This window comes from Salvelinus namaycush, chromosome 30 (assembly GCF_016432855.1).
Source record: "Salvelinus namaycush isolate Seneca chromosome 30, SaNama_1.0, whole genome shotgun sequence".
Classification (NCBI taxonomy): Eukaryota; Metazoa; Chordata; class Actinopteri; order Salmoniformes; family Salmonidae; genus Salvelinus; species Salvelinus namaycush.
Window position 1 is genome coordinate 321,122 of NC_052336.1, and position 22,262 is coordinate 343,383.

A 22,262-nucleotide genomic window follows, 5' to 3' on the forward strand; every position below is an offset into this window, starting at 1 on the left:
ACGTCTTGTCATGTGTTTTCTACAGCTTGTCATGTGTTTTCTACGTCTTGTCATGTGTTTTTCTACAGTCTTGTCATGTGTTTTTCTACAGCTTGTCATGTGTTTTCTACAGCTTGTCATGTGTTTTCTACAGCTTGTCATGTGTTTTCTACAGCTTGTCATGTGTTTTCTACGTCTTGTCATGTGTTTTCTACAGCTTGTCATGTGTTTTCTACAGCTTGTCATGTGTTTCTACGTCTTGTCATGTGTTTTCTACGTCTTGTCATGTGTTTTCTACAGCTTGTCATGTGTTTTCTACAGCTTGTCATGTGTTTTCTACAGCTTGTCATGTGTTTTCTACAGCTTGTCATGTGTTTTCTACGTCTTGTCATGTGTTTTCTACAGCTTGTCATGTGTTTTCTACAGCTTGTCATGTGTTTTCTACAGCTTGTCATGTGTTTTCTACAGCTTGTCATGTGTTTTCTACGTCTTGTCATGTGTTTTCTACGTCTTGTCATGTGTTTTCTACGTCTTGTCATGTGTTTTCTACGTCTTGTCATGTGTTTTCTACAGCTTGTCATGTGTTTTCTACAGCTTGTCATGTGTTTTCTACAGCTTGTCATGTGTTTTCTACAGCTTGTCATGTGTTTTCTACGTCTTGTCATGTGTTTTCTACAGCTTGTCATGTGTTTTCTACAGCTTGTCATGTGTTTTCTACAGCTTGTCATGTGTTTTCTACAGCTTGTCATGTGTTTTCTACGTCTTGTCATGTGTTTTCTACAGCTTGTCATGTGTTTTCTACAGCTTGTCATGTGTTTTCTACGTCTTGTCATGTGTTTTCTACAGCTTGTCATGTGTTTTCTACGTCTTGTCATGTGTTTTCTACGTCTTGTCATGTGTTTTCTACAGCTTGTCGTGTGTTTTCTACAGCTTGTCGTGTGTTTTCTACGGCTTGTCATGTGTTTTCTAAGTCTTGTCATGTGTTTTCTACGGCTTGTCATGTGTTTTCTACAGCTTGTCATGTGTTTTCTAAGTCTTGTCATGTGTTTTCTACGTCTTGTCATGTGTTTTCTACGTCTTGTCATGTGTTTTCTACGTCTTGTCATGTGTTTTCTACGGCTTGTCATGTGTTTTCTACAGCTTGTCATGTGTTTTCTACGTCTTGTCATGTGTTTTCTACAGCTTGTCATGTGTTTTCTAAGTCTTGTCATGTGTTTTCTACGTCTTGTCATGTGTTTTCTACAGCTTGTCGTGTGTTTTCTACAGCTTGTCGTGTGTTTTCTACAGCTTGTCGTGTGTTTTCTACAGCTTGTCGTGTGTTTTCTACGTCTTGTCATGTGTTTTCTACGGCTTGTCATGTGTTTTCTACAGCTTGTCATGTGTTTTCTAAGTCTTGTCATGTGTTTTCTACGTCTTGTCATGTGTTTTCTACAGCTTGTCGTGTGTTTTCTACAGCTTGTCGTGTGTTTTCTACAGCTTGTCATGTGTTTTCTACGGCTTGTCATGTGTTTTCTACAGCTTGTCGTGTGTTTTCTACAGCTTGTCATGTGTTTTCTAAGTCTTGTCATGTGTTTTCTACGTCTTGTCATGTGTTTTCTACGTCTTGTCATGTGTTTTCTACGTCTTGTCATGTGTTTTCTACGTCTTGTCATGTGTTTTCTACGTCTTGTCATGTGTTTTCTACGTCTTGTCATGTGTTTTCTACGTCTTGTCATGTGTTTTTTACAGCTTGTCATGTGTTTTCTACGTCTTGTCATGTGTTTTCTACGTCTTGTCATGTGTTTTCTACAGCTTGTCATGTGTTTTCTACGTCTTGTCATGTGTTTTCTACGTCTTGTCATGTGTTTTCTACGTCTTGTCATGTGTTTTCTACAGCTTGTCATGTGTTTTCTACGTCTTGTCATGTGTTTTCTACAGCTTGTCATGTGTTTTCTACGTCTTGTCATGTGTTTTCTACGTCTTGTCATGTGTTTTCTACGACTTGTCATGTGTTTTCTACGGCTTGTCATGTGTTTTCTAAGTCTTGTCATGTGTTTTCTGCGGCTTGTCATGTGTTTTCTACGTCTTGTCATGTGTTTTCTACGTCTTGTCATGTGTTTTCTACGTCTTGTCATGTGTTTTCTACGACTTGTCATGTGTTTTCTACGTCTTGTCATGTGTTTTCTACGGCTTGTCATGTGTTTTCTACGTCTTGTCATGTGTTTTCTACGTCTTGTCATGTGTTTTCTAAGTCTTGTCATGTGTTTTCTGCGGCTTGTCATGTGTTTTCTGCGGCTTGTCATGTGTTTTCTACGTCTTGTCATGTGTTTTCTGCGGCTTGTCATGTGTTTTCTACGTCTTGTCATGTGTTTTCTACGTCTTGTCATGTGTTTTCTACGTCTTGTCATGTGTTTTCTACAGCTTGTCATGTGTTTTCTACGGCTTGTCATGTGTTTTCTAAGTCTTGTCATGTGTTTTCTACGTCTTGTCATGTGTTTTCTACGTCTTGTCATGTGTTTTCTACGTCTTGTCATGTGTTTTCTACGTCTTGTCATGTGTTTTCTACGTCTTGTCATGTGTTTTCTACGACTTGTCATGTGTTTTCTACGTCTTGTCATGTGTTTTCTACGTCTTGTCATGTGTTTTCTGCGTCTTGTCATGTGTTTTCTACGTCTTGTCATGTGTTTTCTACAGCTTGTCATGTGTTTTCTACGTCTTGTCATGTGTTTTCTACAGCTTGTCATGTGTTTTCTACGTCTTGTCATGTGTTTTCTACGTCTTGTCATGTGTTTTCTACAGCTTGTCATGTGTTTTCTACGTCTTGTCATGTGTTTTCTACGTCTTGTCATGTGTTTTCTACGTCTTGTCATGTGTTTTCTACGTCTTGTCATGTGTTTTCTACGTCTTGTCATGTGTTTTCTACGTCTTGTCGTGTGTTTTCTACGTCTTGTCATGTGTTTTCTACGTCTTGTCATGTGTTTTCTACGTCTTGTCATGTGTTTTCTACAGCTTGTCATGTGTTTTCTACGTCTTGTCATGTGTTTTCTACGTCTTGTCGTGTGTTTTCTACGTCTTGTCATGTGTTTTCTACGTCTTGTCGTGTGTTTTCTCCGGCTTGTCATGTGTTTTCTACAGCTTGTCATGTGTTATCTACGTCTTGTCATGTGTTTTCTACGTCTTGTCATGTGTTTTCTACATCTTGTCATGTGTTTTCTACGTCTTGTCATGTGTTTTCTACGTCTTGTCATGTGTTTTCTACGTCTTGTCATGTGTTTTCTACATCTTGTCATGTGTTTTCTACGTCTTGTCATGTGTTTTCTCCGGCTTGTCATGTGTTTTCTACGTCTTGTCATGTGTTTTCTACATCTTGTCATGTGTTTTCTACGTCTTGTCATGTGTTTTCTACGTCTTGTCATGTGTTTTCTACGTCTTGTCATGTGTTTTCTACGTCTTGTCATGTGTTTTCTACGTCTTGTCATGTGTTTTCTACAGCTTGTCATGTGTTTTCAGATGAGTTGTGATGTGTTTTCAGATGAGTTGTGATGCGTTTTCAGATGAGTTGTGATGTGTTTTCAGATGAGTTGTGAAGAGGCGTTTTGCTCAGAAGAGCAACAAGGAAAGGAAACAGGACATCAGCTCTACAACAGGATGTTTGGCCCGTACGGCAACATTTATTAACGAGTAAAAATGGTTGACAACACATGACCATGGTTTAGATTTGTATCAACTTAGTTGAACAGAGAGAAAACATCCTCAGATGAGTTGTCAGTCCTAGAAGACAGCGTCCCATAGTGCTGGACGAGTGTGTATGATGACAGTTGGAGCCATGGATGTGGAGGGGGTCAGCGGTTCTGTGGGGGGGGGTCAGCGGTTCTGTGGGGGGGGCCAGCGGTTCTGTGGGGGGGGCCAGCGGCTCTGTGGGGGGGCGGGGGTCAGCGGTTCTGTGGGGGGGGGGGGGGGGGGTCAGCGGTTCTGTGGGGGGGGGGGGGGTCAGCGGTTCTGTGGGGGGGGGGGGGGTCAGCGGTTCTGTGTGGGGGGGGGGGGGGTCAGCGGTTGTGTGGGGGGGTCAGCGGTTCTGTGTGGGGGGGGGGGGGGGTCAGCAGTTCTGTCCTCCGTGTGTGTCTCAGTCGCTGCTATCGTTGCTCATCTCAGGAACAGGGCTGGCTACTGCTCCCTCACACACCAGGGAGTCCGCCTCAGCAGGGGAAGCCGTGTTCAGAGCTCTGTCCCTGGGGTGGTCTGGTCTGCTCTGGCCCTTGTCCTCTGGGTCTCCCTGGTCCGGGTCTTCATCCTCCCCATCCTGCTGATGGCTGGGGAAGGGGTGTGAGGAGGACCTGGTGGAGGGTCCGTCTGCTGACTGGGTGGCCATCTCCTGGGACTGGGAAGTAGAGGGTCCGTCTGCTGACTGGGTGGCCATCTCCTGGGACTGGGAGGTAGAGTGTCCGTCTGCTGACTGGGTGGAGGCCATCTCCTGGGACTGGGGGGTAGAGGGTCCGTCTGCTGACTGGGTGGCCATCTCCTGGGACTGGGAGGTAGATGGTCCGTCTGCTGACTGGGTGGCCATCTCCTGGGACTGGGAGGTGGAGGGTCCGTCTGCTGACTGGGTGGCCATCTCCTGGGACTGGGAGGTAGATGGTCCGTCTGCTGACTGGGTGGCCATCTCCTGGGACTGGGAGGTAGATGGTCCGTCTGCTGACTGGGTGGCCATCTCCTGGGACTGGGAGGTAGAGTGTCCGTCTGCTGACTGGGTGGCCATCTCCTGGGACTGGGAGGTGGAGGGTCCGTCTGCTGACTGGGTGGCCATCTCCTGGGACTGGGAGGTAGAGGGTCCGTCTGCTGACTGGCTGGAGGTAATCTCCTGGGAGCCATCTGAGAGAGGGAGAGAGAAACTTTATTGTCCTCCATCAAAGGTAAAATGGAAATGTATGTATTGGATTGTCAACGATGCAGCACATGAAGTTAGTCAGTCTGAACAAGCCAGGCTCAGGTGAGCTGAACAAGCCAGGCTCAGGTGAGCTGAACAAGCCAGGCTCAGGTGAGCTGAACAAGCCAGGCTCAGGTGAGCTGAACAAGCCAGGCTCAGTGCATCACTGATCTACAAAACCATCTCACATCCCAAATAGATGAGTGATTGTCAGGCCGATCCTCACCCACAAGCTCAACGTCAGGTAGTTCAGATGTTTTGGACTGTACAAAATGTCCGCCCGAGTGTGATGTAGTGTCTGACCTGTGTGATGTAGTGTCTGACCTGTGTGATGTAGTGTCTGACCTGTGTGATGTAGTGTCTGACCTGTGTGATGTAGTGTCTGACCTGTGTCTGACCTGTGTGTTGTAGTGTCTGACCTGTGTGATGTAGTGTCTGACCTGTGTGATGTAGTGTCTGACCTGTGTCTGACCTGTGTGATGTAGTGTCTGACCTGTGTGATGTAGTGTCTGACCTGTGTGATGTAGTGTCTGACCTGTGTGTTGTAGTGTCTGACCTGTGTGATGTAGTGTCTGACCTGTGTGATGTAGTGTCTGACCTGTCTGACCTGTGTGATGTAGTGTCTGACCTGTGTGATGTAGTGTCTGACCTGTGTCTGACCTGTGTGATGTAGTGTCTGACCTGTGTCTGACCTGTGTGATGTAGTGTCTGACCTGTGTGATGTAGTGTCTTGACCTGTGTGATGTAGTGTCTGACCTGTGTGATGTAGTGTCTGACCTGTGTCTGACCTGTGTGATGTAGTGTCTGACCTGTGTGATGTAGTGTCTGACCTGTGTGATGTAGTGTCTGACCTGTGTCTGACCTGTGTGATGTAGTGTCTGACCTGTGTGATGTAGTGTCTGACCTGTGTGATGTAGTGTCTGACCTGTGTGTTGTAGTGTCTGACCTGTGTGATGTAGTGTCTGACCTGTGTGATGTAGTGTCTGACCTGTCTGACCTGTGTGATGTAGTGTCTGACCTGTGTGATGTAGTGTCTGACCTGTGTGATGTAGTGTCTGACCTGTGTGATGTAGTGTCTGACCTGTGTGATGTAGTGTCTGACCTGTGTGATGTAGTGTCTGACCTGTGTGATGTAGTGTCTGACCTGTGTGATGTAGTGTCTGACCTGTGTGATGTAGTGTCTGACCTGTGTGATGTAGTGTCTGACCTGTGTGATGTAGTGTCTGACCTGTGTGATGTAGTGTCTGACCTGTGTGATGTAGTGTCTGACCTGTGTGATGTAGTGTCTGACCTGTGTGATGTAGTGTCTGACCTGTGTCTGACCTGTGTGATGTAGTGTCTGACCTGTGTGATGTAGTGTCTGACCTGTGTGATGTAGTGTCTGACCTGTGTGATGTAGTGTCTGACCTGTGTGATGTAGTGTCTGACCTGTGTGTTGTAGTGTCTGACCTGTGTGATGTAGTGTCTGACCTGTGTGATGTAGTGTCTGACCTGTGTCTGACCTGTGTGATGTAGTGTCTGACCTGTGTGATGTAGTGTCTGACCTGTGTGATGTAGTGCCTGACCTGTGTGATGTAGTGTCTGACCTGTGTGATGTAGTGTCTGACCTGTGTGATGTAGTGTCTGACCTGTGTGATGTAGTGTCTGACCTGTGTCTGACCTGTGTGATGTAGTGTCTGACCTGTGTGATGTAGTGTCTGACCTGTGTGATGTAGTGTCTGACCTGTGTGATGTAGTGTCTGACCTGTGTGATGTAGTGTCTGACCTGTGTGATGTAGTGTCTGACCTGTGTCTGACCTGTGTGATGTAGTGTCTGACCTGTGTGATGTAGTGTCTGACCTGTGTGATGTAGTGTCTGACCTGTGTCTGACCTGTGTGATGTAGTGTCTGACCTGTGTGATGTAGTGTCTGACCTGTGTGATGTAGTGTCTGACCTGTGTGATGTAGTGTCTGACCTGTGTGATGTAGTGTCTGACCTGTGTGATGTAGTGTCTGACCTGTGTCTGACCTGTGTGATGTAGTGTCTGACCTGTGTGATGTAGTGTCTGACCTGTGTGATGTAGTGTCTGACCTGTGTGATGTAGTGTCTGACCTGTGTGTTGTAGTGTCTGACCTGTGTGATGTAGTGTCTGACCTGTGTGATGTAGTGTCTGACCTGTGTGATGTAGTGTCTGACCTGTGTCTGACCTGTGTGATGTAGTGTCTGACCTGTGTGATGTAGTGTCTGACCTGTGTCTGACCTGTGTGATGTAGTGTCTGACCTGTAGTGTCTGACCTGTGTGATGTAGTGTCTGACCTGTGTGATGTAGTGTCTGACCTGTGTGATGTAGTGTCTGACCTGTGTGATGTAGTGTCTGACCTGTGTCTGACCTGTGTGATGTAGTGTCTGACCTGTGTGATGTAGTGTCTGACCTGTGTCTGACCTGTGTGATGTAGTGTCTGACCTGTGTGATGTAGTGTCTGACCTGTGTGTTGTAGTGTCTGACCTGTGTGTTGTAGTGTCTGACCTGTGTGATGTAGTGTCTGACCTGTGTGATGTAGTGTCTGACCTGTGTGATGTAGTGTCTGACCTGTGTGATGTAGTGTCTGACCTGTGTGATGTAGTGTCTGACCTGTGTCTGACCTGTGTGATGTAGTGTCTGACCTGTGTCTGACCTGTGTGATGTAGTGTCTGACCTGTGTCTGACCTGTGTGATGTAGTGTCTGACCTGTGTGATGTAGTGTCTGACCTGTGTGATGTAGTGTCTGACCTGTGTGATGTAGTGTCTGACCTGTGTGATGTAGTGTCTGACCTGTGTGATGTAGTGTCTGACCTGTGTGATGTAGTGTCTGACCTGTGTGATTGTAGTGTCTGACCTGTGTGATGTAGTGTCTGACCTTCTGACCTGTGTCTGACCTGTGTGATGTAGTGTCTGACCTGTGTCTGACCTGTGTGATGTAGTGTCTGACCTGTAGTGTCTGACCTGTGTGATGTAGTGTCTGACCTGTGTGATGTAGTGTCTGACCTGTGTGATGTAGTGTCTGACCTGTGTGATGTAGTGTCTGACCTGTGTCTGACCTGTGTGATGTAGTGTCTGACCTGTGTGATGTAGTGTCTGACCTGTGTCTGACCTGTGTGATGTAGTGTCTGACCTGTGTCTGACCTGTGTGATGTAGTGTCTGACCTGTAGTGTCTGACCTGTGTGATGTAGTGTCTGACCTGTGTGATGTAGTGTCTGACCTGTGTGATGTAGTGTCTGACCTGTGTGATGTAGTGTCTGACCTGTGTCTGACCTGTGTGATGTAGTGTCTGACCTGTGTGATGTAGTGTCTGACCTGTGTGATGTAGTGTCTGACCTGTGTGATGTAGTGTCTGACCTGTGTGATGTAGTGTCTGACCTGTGTCTGACCTGTGTGATGTAGTGTCTGACCTGTGTGATGTAGTGTCTGACCTGTGTGATGTAGTGTCTGACCTGTGTGATGTAGTGTCTGACCTGTGTGATGTAGTGTCTGACCTGTGTGTTGTAGTGTCTGACCTGTGTGATGTAGTGTCTGACCTGTGTGATGTAGTGTCTGACCTGTGTGATGTAGTGTCTGACCTGTGTCTGACCTGTGTGATGTAGTGTCTGACCTGTGTGATGTAGTGTCTGACCTGTGTGATGTAGTGCCTGACCTGTGTGATGTAGTGTCTGACCTGTGTGATGTAGTGTCTGACCTGTGTGATGTAGTGTCTGACCTGTGTGATGTAGTGTCTGACCTGTGTCTGACCTGTGTGATGTAGTGTCTGACCTGTGTGATGTAGTGTCTGACCTGTGTGATGTAGTGTCTGACCTGTGTGATGTAGTGTCTGACCTGTGTCTGACCTGTGTGATGTAGTGTCTGACCTGTGTGATGTAGTGTCTGACCTGTGTGATGTAGTGTCTGACCTGTGTCTGACCTGTGTGATGTAGTGTCTGACCTGTGTGATGTAGTGTCTGACCTGTGTGATGTAGTGTCTGACCTGTGTGATGTAGTGTCTGACCTGTGTGATGTAGTGTCTGACCTGTGTGATGTAGTGTCTGACCTGTGTCTGACCTGTGTGATGTAGTGTCTGACCTGTGTGATGTAGTGTCTGACCTGTGTGATGTAGTGTCTGACCTGTGTGTTGTAGTGTCTGACCTGTGTCTGACCTGTGTGATGTAGTGTCTGACCTGTGTGATGTAGTGTCTGACCTGTGTGATGTAGTGTCTGACCTGTGTGATGTAGTGTCTGACCTGTGTGATGTAGTGTCTGACCTGTGTGATGTAGTGTCTGACCTGTGTGATGTAGTGTCTGACCTGTGTGATGTAGTGTCTGACCTGTGTGATGTAGTGTCTGACCTGTGTCTGACCTGTGTGATGTAGTGTCTGACCTGTGTGATGTAGTGTCTGACCTGTGTCTGACCTGTGTGATGTAGTGTCTGACCTGTAGTGTCTGACCTGTGTGATGTAGTGTCTGACCTGTGTGATGTAGTGTCTGACCTGTGTGATGTAGTGTCTGACCTGTGTGATGTAGTGTCTGACCTGTGTCTGACCTGTGTGATGTAGTGTCTGACCTGTGTGATGTAGTGTCTGACCTGTGTCTGACCTGTGTGATGTAGTGTCTGACCTGTGTGATGTAGTGTCTGACCTGTGTGTTGTAGTGTCTGACCTGTGTGTTGTAGTGTCTGACCTGTGTGATGTAGTGTCTGACCTGTGTGATGTAGTGTCTGACCTGTGTGATGTAGTGTCTGACCTGTGTGATGTAGTGTCTGACCTGTGTGATGTAGTGTCTGACCTGTGTCTGACCTGTGTGATGTAGTGTCTGACCTGTGTCTGACCTGTGTGATGTAGTGTCTGACCTGTGTGATGTAGTGTCTGACCTGTGTGATGTAGTGTCTGACCTGTGTGATGTAGTGTCTGACCTGTGTGATGTAGTGTCTGACCTGTGTGATGTAGTGTCTGACCTGTGTGATGTAGTGTCTGACCTGTGTGATGTAGTGTCTGACCTGTGTGTTGTAGTGTCTGACCTGTGTGATGTAGTGTCTGACCTGTGTGATGTAGTGTCTGACCTGTGTCTGACCTGTGTGATGTAGTGTCTGACCTGTGTCTGACCTGTGTGATGTAGTGTCTGACCTGTAGTGTCTGACCTGTGTGATGTAGTGTCTGACCTGTGTGATGTAGTGTCTGACCTGTGTGATGTAGTGTCTGACCTGTGTGATGTAGTGTCTGACCTGTGTCTGACCTGTGTGATGTAGTGTCTGACCTGTGTGATGTAGTGTCTGACCTGTGTGATGCTGCATGCGGGCCAGTCTTCTCTCTAAGGCAAGCCGTTTGTTGAGTTCTATACGTCTCTGCTGTTCCTCTGTCAGGGAGGGGGCTGGGGTGGAGTGGACCGGGCCAGCCTGGGAGGAAGGGAACAGGGAGGGGGCAGCGGCTGGGGTCGAGGGGACCAGTCCTGGGGGGTCTTCAGCGAAACCCCCGTCTCCAAACGGGTCTGGGTCGTCATGGTTGACGTCACGTCCGTCTCTCGACGCCACGGCTTCGTCCTCACCTGGATCGATGGAGATTGGTCAATTAGAATACTGAATGCCAAATCTCATTTTGTAAAATCATTTGATGACTGCTAGAAACCAATACAAATCTACATCATATCTACCTCTAGACAATACTACTATTGATCTGGGACTGTGTCATATCTACCTCTAGACACTACTACTATTGATCTGGGACTGTATGTGTTAAGCGTCTCAGAGTAGGAGTTCTGATCTAGGATCAGGTCCTCCCTGTACGTGTAATCTTTTTCATTGTTGTGTACAAGGCAAAACTGATCCTAAAATCAGCACTCCCGCTCTGAGTCACTTGACACATACTGAATCCTTTCCGACACTAAATGTAGTTCGTGACGTTGGTCTCTCACCGTCGTCTCCTATGAAGTCTTCATGTATTAGCGGCATGTCCAACCGTATTCGCTTGAGACACGTCTGAGAAATAACACATTCAGATCAACATCCTTACTACTTCCACTGACACCACCACACCTCAGGATGTTGTTACAACAACAAGGGCCTGTCAGTCTGACCTGGACGTTGGTTATAACAACAAGGGCCTGTCAGTCTGACCTGGACGTTGGTTATAACAACAAGGGCCTGTCAGTCTGACCTGGACGTTGGTTATAACAACAAGGGCCTGTCAGTCTGACCTGGACGTTGGTTATAACAACAAGGGCCTGTCAGTCTGACCTGGACGTTGGTTATAACAACAAGGGCCTGTCAGTCTGACCTGGACGTTGGTTATAACAACAAGGGCCTGTCAGTCTGACCTGGACGTTGGTTATAACAACAAGGGCCTGTCAGTCTGACCTGGACGTTGGTTATAACAACAAGGGCCTGTCAGTCTGACCTGGACGTTGGTTATAACAACAAGGGCCTGTCAGTCTGACCTGGACGTTGGTTATAACAACAAGGGCCTGTCAGTCTGACCTGGACGTTGGTTATAACAACAAGGGCCTGTCAGTCTGACCTGGACGTTGGTTATAACAACAAGGGCCTGTCAGTCTGACCTGGACGTTGGTTATAACAACAAGGGCCTGTCAGTCTGACCTGGACGTTGGTTATAACAACAAGGGCCTGTCAGTCTGACCTGGACGTTGGTTATAACAACAAGGGCCTGTCAGTCTGACCTGGACGTTGGTTATAACAACAAGGGCCTGTCAGTCTGACCTGGACGTTGGTTATAACAACAAGGGCCTGTCAGTCTGACCTGGACGTTGGTTATAACAACAAGGGCCTGTCAGTCTGACCTGGACGTTGGTTATAACAACAAGGGCCTGTCAGTCTGACCTGGACGTTGGTTATAACAACAAGGGCCTGTCAGTCTGACCTGGACGTTGGTTATAACAACAAGGGCCTGTCAGTCTGACCTGGACGTTGGTTATAACAACAAGGGCCTGTCAGTCTGACCTGGACGTTGGTTATAACAACAAGGGCCTGTCAGTCTGACCTGGACGTTGGTTATAACAACAAGGGCCTGTCAGTCTGACCTGGACGTTGGTTATAACAACAAGGGCCTGTCAGTCTGACCTGGACGTTGGTTATAACAACAAGGGCCTGTCAGTCTGACCTGGACGTTGGTTATAACAACAAGGGCCTGTCAGTCTGACCTGGACGTTGGTTATAACAACAAGGGCCTGTCAGTCTGACCTGGACGTTGGTTATAACAAAAAGGGCCTGTCAGTCTGACCTGGACGTTGGTTATAACAACAAGGGCCTGTCGGTCTGACCTGGACGTTGGTTATAACAACAAGGGCCTGTCGGTCTGACCTGGACGCTGGTTATAACAACAAGGGCCTGTCGGTCTGACCTGGACGCTGGTTATAACAACAAGGGCCTGTCGGTCTGACCTGGACGCTGGTTATAACAACAAGGGCCTGTCGGTCTGACCTGGACGCTGGTTATAACAACAAGGGCCTGTCGGTCTGACCTGGACGCTGGTTATAACAACAAGGGCCTGTCGGTCTGACCTGGACGCTGGTTATAACAACAAGGGCCTGTCGGTCTGACCTGGACGCTGGTTATAACAACAAGGGCCTGTCGGTCTGACCTGGACGCTGGTTATAACAACAAGGGCCTGTCGGTCTGACCTGGACGCTGGTTATAACAACAAGGGCCTGTCGGTCTGACCTGGACGCTGGTTATAACAACAAGGGCCTGTCGGTCTGACCTGGACGTTGGTTATAACAACAAGGGCCTGTCGGTCTGACCTGGACGTTGGTTATAACAACAAGGGCCTGTCGGTCTGACCTGGACGTTGGTTATAACAACAAGGGCCTGTCGGTCTGACCTGGACGTTGGTTATAACAACAAGGGCCTGTCGGTCTGACCTGGACGTTGGTTATAACAACAAGGGCCTGTCGGTCTGACCTGGACGTTGGTTATAACAACAAGGGCCTGTCAGTCTGACCTGGACGTTGTTATAACAACAAGGGCCTGTCGGTCTGACCTGGACGTTGTTATAACAACAAGGGCCTGTCGGTCTGACCTGGACGCTGGTTATAACAACAAGGGCCTGTCGGTCTGACCTGGACGCTGGTTATAACAACAAGGGCCTGTCGGTCTGACCTGGACGCTGGTTATAACAACAAGGGCCTGTCGGTCTGACCTGGACGCTGGTTATAACAACAAGGGCCTGTCGGTCTGACCTGGACGCTGGTTATAACAACAAGGGCCTGTCGGTCTGACCTGGACGCTGGTTATAACAACAAGGGCCTGTCGGTCTGACCTGGACGCTGGTTATAACAACACAACAAGGGCCTGTCGGTCTGACCTGGACGTTGGTTATAACAACAAGGGCCTGTCGGTCTGACCTGGACGTTGTTATAACAACAAGGGCCTGTCGGTCTGACCTGGACGTTGTTATAACAACAAGGGCCTGTCGGTCTGACCTGGACGTTGTTATAACAACAAGGGCCTGTCGGTCTGACCTGGACGTTGTTATAACAACAAGGGCCTGTCGGTCTGACCTGGACGTTGTTATAACAACAAGGGCCTGTCGGTCTGACCTGGACGTTGTTATAACAACAAGGGCCTGTCGGTCTGACCTGGACGTTGTTATAACAACAAGGGCCTGTCGGTCTGACCTGGACGTTGTTATAACAACAAGGGCCTGTCAGTCTGACCTGGACGTTGTTATAACAACAAGGGCCTGTCAGTCTGACCTGGACGTTGTTATAACAACAAGGGCCTGTCAGTCTGACCTGGACGTTGTTATAACAACAAGGGCCTGTCAGTCTGACCTGGACGTTGTTATAACAACAAGGGCCTGTCAGTCTGACCTGGACGTTGTTATAACAACAAGGGCCTGTCAGTCTGACCTGGACGTTGTTATAACAACAAGGGCCTGTCAGTCTGACCTGGACGTTGTTATAACAACAAGGGCCTGTCAGTCTGACCTGGACGTTGTTATAACAACAAGGGCCTGTCAGTCTGACCTGGACGTTGTTATAACAACAAGGGCCTGTCAGTCTGACCTGGACGTTGTTATAACAACAAGGGCCTGTCAGTCTGACCTGGACGTTGTTATAACAACAAGGGCCTGTCAGTCTGACCTGGACGTTGTTATAACAACAAGGGCCTGTCAGTCTGACCTGGACGTTGTTATAACAACAAGGGCCTGTCAGTCTGACCTGGACGTTGTTATAACAACAAGGGCCTGTCAGTCTGACCTGGACGTTGTTATAACAACAAGGGCCTGTCAGTCTGACCTGGACGTTGTTATAACAACAAGGGCCTGTCAGTCTGACCTGGACGTTGTTATAACAACAAGGGCCTGTCAGTCTGACCTGGACGTTGTTATAACAACAAGGGCCTGTCAGTCTGACCTGGACGTTGTTATAACAACAAGGGCCTGTCAGTCTGACCTGGACGTTGTTATAACAACAAGGGCCTGTCAGTCTGACCTGGACGTTGTTATAACAACAAGGGCCTGTCAGTCTGACCTGGACGTTGTTATAACAACAAGGGCCTGTCAGTCTGACCTGGACGTTGTTATAACAACAAGGGCCTGTCAGTCTGACCTGGACGTTGTTATAACAACAAGGGCCTGTCAGTCTGACCTGGACGTTGTTATAACAACAAGGGCCTGTCAGTCTGACCTGGACGTTGTTATAACAACAAGGGCCTGTCAGTCTGACCTGGACGTTGTTATAACAACAAGGGCCTGTCAGTCTGACCTGGACGTTGGTTATAACAACAAGGGCCTGTCAGTCTGACCTGGATGTTGTTATAACAACAAGGGCCTGTCACTCTGACCTGGACTTCTTTCTTGCTGCCAAGTGTCTCCAGTTTGTCTATGAAGTCTTCAAACTGTAGTTTGGGGTACAGCCTGTGAGCCCAGTTCTCCATCCTCTGCATCAGCACCTTTAAGTCCTCAGCCTGGTGGAAAGCACACATACAACCACACACCCTTTAGCTGCTGTGGGAGTCAACTGGGTAACCTTTCGGCAATCATCGATGCCTTTCACTTTGAGTAAAACAAAACGGACAAAATAGACCCATCTGCCCAACAGACACAATACTTGAATCTGCTGTTGGCCTTTACCTCATGTCCTTTGCCTTTGAAATGAACGTTGTCAAACAGGGTGCGAAGAGCCGGAAGTCCTCTTTCTGATGTCAGCCTGGAGTAAAACATGTTCACAAAAACACCGGCTATTGAACTTCAAACATCAAGCAGCTCTGCAATGTTGCTGCAAAGACAAAGAGAATCAACAATGATTTGATCATCAAAACCTTTGTGGTTTTTTAAAGTCCTTTGATTGTTACAGAACAGGGACAATATGCCAAAACCCTACAAAACCAGACATTGATTTTCATGGTCGGGCATAAATGAGCGTTTGGATTAGGAAAGTTCTCTCTCTCGCTCACGACCTGTACAAACTATAAATGTTGAATAAAATTATATTTGAACTTACTTTACCGGTTGTCTGTGTGGTTGGTCCTTTTGCAGGTAGGAACGTGAGACAGTGACTATGTTTACATGCACAATAACATTTTGATATTAAACTGATTATGTCAGAAGGTCGAGTATGGCATTAGTCATGTAAACACATTACTCTGATTATCTTAAAATCGGCGTAAAGTCATAATCGAAGTAAACATACGCCGATTAAAACACCTGGTTTTCTGAGTAATCTTTCAAATTATTAGGACGTGTAAACACCTTAATCGGCGTTCCAGTGGTGTATTTGATCTGCACCTGTTCTGGCACCAGCCGAGAGCCTCCCTCTTTAGTGAATTGAGTTCGGAACAACTGAATATATGGGTTTTAGAAATAGTTCTCAAATACAAACTTTATAATGTCCCAACTCAGAATCAAATATGCTTCTCAAAAAATAACATGTTCGCTGTGGTAGAATGTTAATTTAGACTGGCTGATGATCTGCATTTATCAGAGAGACATCAGGTAGCCTTTTCAGACGTCTCCATGGAAACAGGGTTATTAGGGGAATCATTCTTCTTACAAAACATGTAAACGTTTTTAAATCGAACCGTTAAATTTGACTATCCATAATAAAATCACATTATTGTGTGCATGTAACCGTACTCAGTATATCCACAGGAAAGTAGAATTACACAACTGTTCAAATCGCTGGTTGTGTGTTCATATTTCACCTGATGCATGGAGGAGACGCATGCACACTAGCCCAGTCTGTTGACATGGTCCTGCTACATGCACACTAGCCCAGTCTGTTTACATGGTTCTGCTGCATGCACACTGGCCCAGTCTGTTTACATGGTTCTGCTACATGCACACTGGCCCAGCCTGTTTACATGGTTCTGCTGCATGCACACTGGCCCAGCCTGTTTACATGGTTCTGCTGCATGCACACTAGCCCAGCCTGTTTACATGGTTGTGCTGCATGCACACTAGCCCAGCCTGTTTACATGGTTCTGCTACATGCACACTAGCCCAGTCTGTTTACATGGTTCTGCTGCATGCACACTGGCCCAGTCTGTTTACATGGTTCTGCTACATGCACACTGGCCCAGCCTGTTTACATGGTTCTGCTGCATGCACACTGGCCCAGCCTGTTTACATGGTTCTGCTGCATGCACACTAGCCCAGCCTGTTTACATGGTTGTGCTGCATGCACACTAGCCCAGCCTGTTTACATGGTTCTGCTACATGCACACTAGCCCAGCCTGTTGACATGGTTCTGCTACATGCACACTGGCCCAGCCTGTTTACATGGTTCTGCTACATGCACACTAGCCCAGCCTGTTTACATGGTTCTGCTGCATGCACACTAGCCCAGCCTGTTTACATGGTTCTGCTACATGCACACTAGTCCAGCCTGTTTACATGGTTCTGCTACATGCACACTAGCCCAGCCTGTTCACATGGTCCTGCTACATGCACACTAGCCCAGCCTGTTTACATGGTTCTGCTGCATGCACACTGGCCCAGTCTGTTTACATGGTTCTGCTACATGCACACTGGCCCAGCCTGTTTACATGGTTCTGCTACATGCACACTAGCCCAGCCTGTTCACATGGTTCTGCTACATGCACACTAGCCCAGTCTGTTTACATGGTCCTGCTACATGCACACTAGCCCAGTCTGTTTACATGGTTCTGCTACATGCACACTAGTCCAGCCTGTTTACATGGTTCTGCTACATGCACACTAGCCCAGCCTGTTTACATGGTTCTGCTACATGCACACTAGTCCAGCCTGTTTACATGGTTCTGCTACATGCACACTAGCCCAGTCTGTTTACATGGTCCTGCTACATGCACACTAGCCCAGTCTGTTTACATGGTTCTGCTGCATGCACACTGGCCCAGTCTGTTTACATGGTTCTGCTACATGCACACTGGCCCAGCCTGTTTACATGGTTCTGCTGCATGCACACTGGCCCAGCCTGTTTACATGGTTCTGCTGCATGCACACTAGCCCAGCCTGTTTACATGGTTGTGCTGCATGCACACTAGCCCAGCCTGTTTACATGGTTCTGCTACATGCACACTAGCCCAGCCTGTTGACATGGTTCTGCTACATGCACACTGGCCCAGCCTGTTTACATGGTTCTGCTACATGCACACTAGCCCAGCCTGTTTACATGGTTCTGCTGCATGCACACTAGCCCAGCCTGTTTACATGGTTCTGCTACATGCACACTAGTCCAGCCTGTTTACATGGTTCTGCTACATGCACACTAGCCCAGCCTGTTCACATGGTTCTGCTACATGCACACTGGCCCAGCCTGTTTACATGGTTCTGCTACATGCACACTGGCCCAGCCTGTTTACATGGTTCTGCTACATGCACACTAGCCCAGCCTGTTTACATGGTTCTGCTACATGCACACTAGCCCAGCCTGTTGACATGGTTCTGCTGCATGCACACTAGCCCAGCCTGTTGACATGGTTCTGCTACATGCACACTGGCCCAGCCTGTTTACATGGTTCTGCTACATGCACACTAGCCCAGCCTGTTGACATGGTTCTGCTGCATGCACACTAGCCCAGCCTGTTTACATGGTTCTGCTACATGCACACTGGCCCAGCCTGTTTACATGGTTCTGCTACATGCACACTAGCCCAGCCTGTTGACATGGTTCTGCTACATGCACACTGGCCCAGCCTGTTTACATGGTTCTGCTACATGCACACTAGCCCAGCCTGTTGACATGGTTCTGCTACATGCACACTGGCCCAGCCTGTTTACATGGTTCTGCTACATGCACACTAGCCCAGCCTGTTGACATGGTTCTGCTACATGCACACTGGCCCAGCCTGTTTACATGGTTCTGCTACATGCACACTAGCCCAGCCTGTTGACATGGTTCTGCTACATGCACACTAGCCCAGCCTGTTTACATGGTTCTGCTACATGCACACTAGCCCAGCCTGTTTACATGGTTCTGCTACATGCACACTAGCCCAGCCTGTTTACATGGTTCTGCTGCATGCACACTGGCCCAGCCTGTTTACATGGTTCTGCTACATGCACACTGGCCCAGCCTGTTTACATGGTTCTGCTACATGCACACTAGCCCAGCCTGTTTACATGGTTCTGCTACATGCACACTGGCCCAGCCTGTTTACATGGTTCTGCTACATGCACACTAGCCCAGCCTGTTTACATGGTTCTGCTACATGCACACTGGCCCAGCCTGTTTACATGGTTCTGCTACATGCACACTAGCCCAGCCTGTTTACATGATTCTGCTGCATGCACACTGGCCCAGCCTGTTGACATGGTTCTGCTACATGCACACTAGCCCAGCCTGTTTACATGGTTCTGCTACATGCACACTAGCCCAGCCTGTTTACATGATTCTGCTGCATGCACACTGGCCCAGCCTGTTGACATGGTGCTGCTACATGCACACTGGCCCAGCCTGTTGACATGGTGCTGCTACATGCACACTAGCCCAGCCTGTTTACATGGTTCTGCTACATGCTTCACGTGATAGAAATCTGAACACACTACCAGCGCTTTGAACAGTTGATGTAATTATACTTTCCTGTGAAATATATTGTCTCACATTTCTAACATCAAAAGGACCAGCCACACGAACAACTGGTAAAGTACGCCACAATATCATTTTATTCAACATTCTGGCTTGTAGAGGTTCCTGATCCAAAACGCTCATTTCTGCCCGTCTCCAGGCTAATACACACGTACCTCTGAGAGTCCAGTTTAGGCTGTGGTCTCTTGACGCCTCTCCTCTTGGCAGCAGGGACTTCGGCCAACTTGGAGATCTCTCCGTCCTCCTCCCCTGAACAACATCAACAGCCATCAATGGAAAGTATATCGACCCATTATATTGTCCGTGATGTCAGTAAGCAGGAAGTCTCCCAGCTGTGTATATAATAATAATGATGATGTCATATCAGTCTACCTGTAGGCACACAGGTTTGTGTTGGGTATTGAGTGTGTAGTCTGGTCCCAGATCATCATAAGCAAAATAGCACAACCAGATGTGGAACCAGGCTAGGTACTGGTGAGCTATAGTTGTCATTGTCCTCACCTGTAAAAGGATCTCCTCCCTCTCCTGGTGAGAAGGGAGGGGGCAGAGGAGGAAAGGTCTCGTCATCTATGTTGTCATAGTCAGGAATGTCAAACAAGCCATTCTCCATTGGCTCAGCCATGGTTCATGTATCACTGGGCTCCTGCAAGGAAGAAGAGGGGGATTACATTGGACGTTTTATTGTCATGTTCACTAGTACAGTGAAATGCCTTTCTTGACAACTCTTTTCCCAACAATGCAGTAATCAATATATAGCACTATATACAAAAACACACAAGAAATAAGGGAAGCTATATATATACAGCTACCATAACTTTACCTAACTCTCGGCCTCCCCCCTACAGTCGTCGGCCATTCTGCCTCCCCCCTACAGTCGTCTGCCATTCAGCCTCCCCCCTACAGTCGTCGGCCATTGTGCCTCCCCCCTACAGTCGTCGGACATTCTGCCTCCCCCCTACAGTCGTCGGCCATTCTGCCTCCCCCTACAGTCGTCGGCCATTCTGCCTCCCCCCTACAGTCGTCGGCCATTCTGCCTCCCCCCTACAGTCGTCGGCCATTCTGCCTCCCCCCTACAGTCGTCTGTCAAGACCCCGCATCTCGCCTGTTGTGTATCGGAGAAAACTGTGCCCGACAGACTGGGGCGAAGGACTCTGTCTACAGGTGTCGACCTACCGCTAGCTACTCCAGTACACAGCAGGAGGGGGCGACACTGTCTACTAGCTAGCACACTGTGTCGCTCTCGCCTCCTGTGTACAAGAGTCCTCCTTAGGACAAGCTGGCTAAGCTAACACACTGTGTCGCTCTCGCCTCCTGTGTACAAGAGTCCTCCTTAGGACAAGCTGGCTAAGCTAACACACTGTGTCGCTCTCGCCTCCTGTGTACAAGAGTCCTCCTTAGGACAAGCTGGCTAAGCTAACACACTGTGTCCCTCGCCGTCTTTAACAGAACTGCAGGAAAACAGTGGCCGACAGGCAGGGACGAAGGACACTGTCTACCGGTGTGTACTAGCTATAGTTAGCTACCGTTGTCCCCCTCGCTTCCTTCTTCTGTGGGATTTATCGGCATCCAACGTTATGGTGTATTACCGACACCTAGTGTACTGGAGAGCCTCTGCCTACCGGAGTCATAGCTTCAAAATGGACCAATAGAAGTATAAACAGGGGTTCCTGCTGCAGTTTTGAAAACCTGCTGTAGCCGTTTTGAACAGTTCTTTACAGCTATGGGTGCCTCTACCCGACTAAACTACACTTCCTGAGTTACACTTCCACACAGGTGTTGGAGCATGGTATATGGCTAATTAGCACATTGTTGCCTCGTCTTCCGTAAACAAGCGCTGTAACATGGAGAAATGGCCGTGTGGGGAACACTAACCATAACAGGGCACGTATCAATTCAATTTTGACAAATTGTTCTCGCTGATATGAAAGATAAGGTCCTTATTCTTCCAAAACAGCGACGCGTGTTAATGTTCAGACTGAACGTTGGGATCTTAAAACTCCCCCTTGTAGAAAACGCTATCGTCCAATGACTTATGTGTAATGTATTGGAACAGAGTCATGATCAAGGACTAAGATACATTTTGTAACACTGGCTTCTGCACCTGACTTACAGCTAGTGTCATTCTGAGTTTTACTAGCTAACGTTAGTTAATAACTTACCGACTTACTCACATTCTATGACCTAACTTAGCCAAGTTAGCTAACATAGCTAGCTAGGTGCAATATTAGCTACACAAATCAAAGCGTGAGGAATCAACGTTTACAACACAGATAAACAGACCGTCGTAACCCGAATAAAAAGCCAGGCTTCTAGATAGATTGGCTAGCAACTAATTAACTTGTCCAGCTTTCATGAGTAACCTACTGTAGATAGCGTAGTAACGTTAGCTCGTTGCTATGCTAGCTAGCTAGTTGTTGTTTGTTGCGGGGAAACTGATAATATTCAACAAATTAAGCGACATCCCATCAATGTGATGCGGGAAATACATCATAAGACAGTGTCGTCGTTAGTATGTGGAGAAGAACTATAGCTGGGGCACTTTACCTGGCAAATGAACAGTTGCTATTCCAGTGGCTACTGTGTTATTTTTGTTTGTCCACTTTTGTCTTCTGCCGGGTTTTTTGCAATGAACCAATCAACTGTTTGCTTCCTTGTACCAAGAGCCAATCATGTGTCGTCAAAACTATCTGTTCGTGTTGGGAATAGAAAAGGGGGTTTTGTTACACTGCTCTCTTCTATATGTCTGGAATGTCATGTAAGGGACTATGTAATGGCAAAAAATGTTGATTTCCACCTTATTAGACATAGCTACCAGAGTAACTGCTTTTAACAAACTGTTGGCCTATACTAACTGTTCTGTTTCAATCAAAGCACACATTTTACCTAGTGGCGTGCCTCATGAGAGAAATGCGACCATTCGCACAATCAAACTGAAATTATGTGGTGTTTTTTTGTATTGGAGTAGCGTTATACTATGCTATTATATTCAATTCTGTTAATTAGAATACTAATTACGGAGAAGCTGCATTTCCCGAATTCTCTGGAACCCTCTTCCCAATAGCAACATATCTGAGCTTCTGCCGCATGTGCAGAATTATCTACATTACACACATTCTCTGATCTACAGAGAATTACAGGCTACTCTGGTGAATGGTGTTGTTTAATAAAGTCACAGTCGGTATTAATAAAGTAACAGTCGGTATCTGGTGTGGCCACCAGCTGCATTAAGTATTGCAGTGCATCTCCTCCTCGTGGACTGCACCAGATTTGCCAGTTCTTGCTGTGAGATGTTACCCCACCAAGGCACCTGCAAGTTCCCAGACATTTCTGGGGGGAATGGCCCTAGCCCTCACCCTCAGATCCAGCAGGT

General features: G+C 47.6%; 1 protein-coding gene across 5 annotated transcripts; it reads right to left on the bottom strand.

Moving 5' to 3' along the window:
• Positions 1 to 4,009: 4,009 nt before the first annotated feature.
• On the bottom strand, positions 4,010 to 21,505 carry tipin (timeless interacting protein). Of its 5 annotated transcripts, XM_038969546.1 has the most exons (9): positions 21,437 to 21,505; positions 19,394 to 19,535; positions 19,048 to 19,141; positions 14,956 to 15,031; positions 14,667 to 14,789; positions 10,778 to 10,841; positions 10,145 to 10,411; positions 4,763 to 4,827; positions 4,010 to 4,570 (listed from the first exon to the last, which is right to left on the bottom strand). In XM_038969546.1, the coding sequence occupies exons 2-9, from the start codon at positions 19,512 to 19,514 to the stop codon at positions 4,082 to 4,084; spliced, it is 1,299 nt and encodes a 432-aa protein (XP_038825474.1). In that variant the 5' UTR covers positions 19,515 to 19,535; positions 21,437 to 21,505; the 3' UTR covers positions 4,010 to 4,081. The 5 variants fall into 5 exon arrangements, with proteins under 5 accessions (XP_038825474.1, XP_038825471.1, XP_038825473.1 ...); XM_038969543.1 differs by having other exon boundaries at positions 4,010 to 4,827; XM_038969545.1 differs by lacking the exon at positions 21,437 to 21,505 and adding an exon at positions 20,066 to 20,428 and having other exon boundaries at positions 4,010 to 4,827.
• Between the last annotated feature and the right edge of the window lie 757 nt (positions 21,506 to 22,262).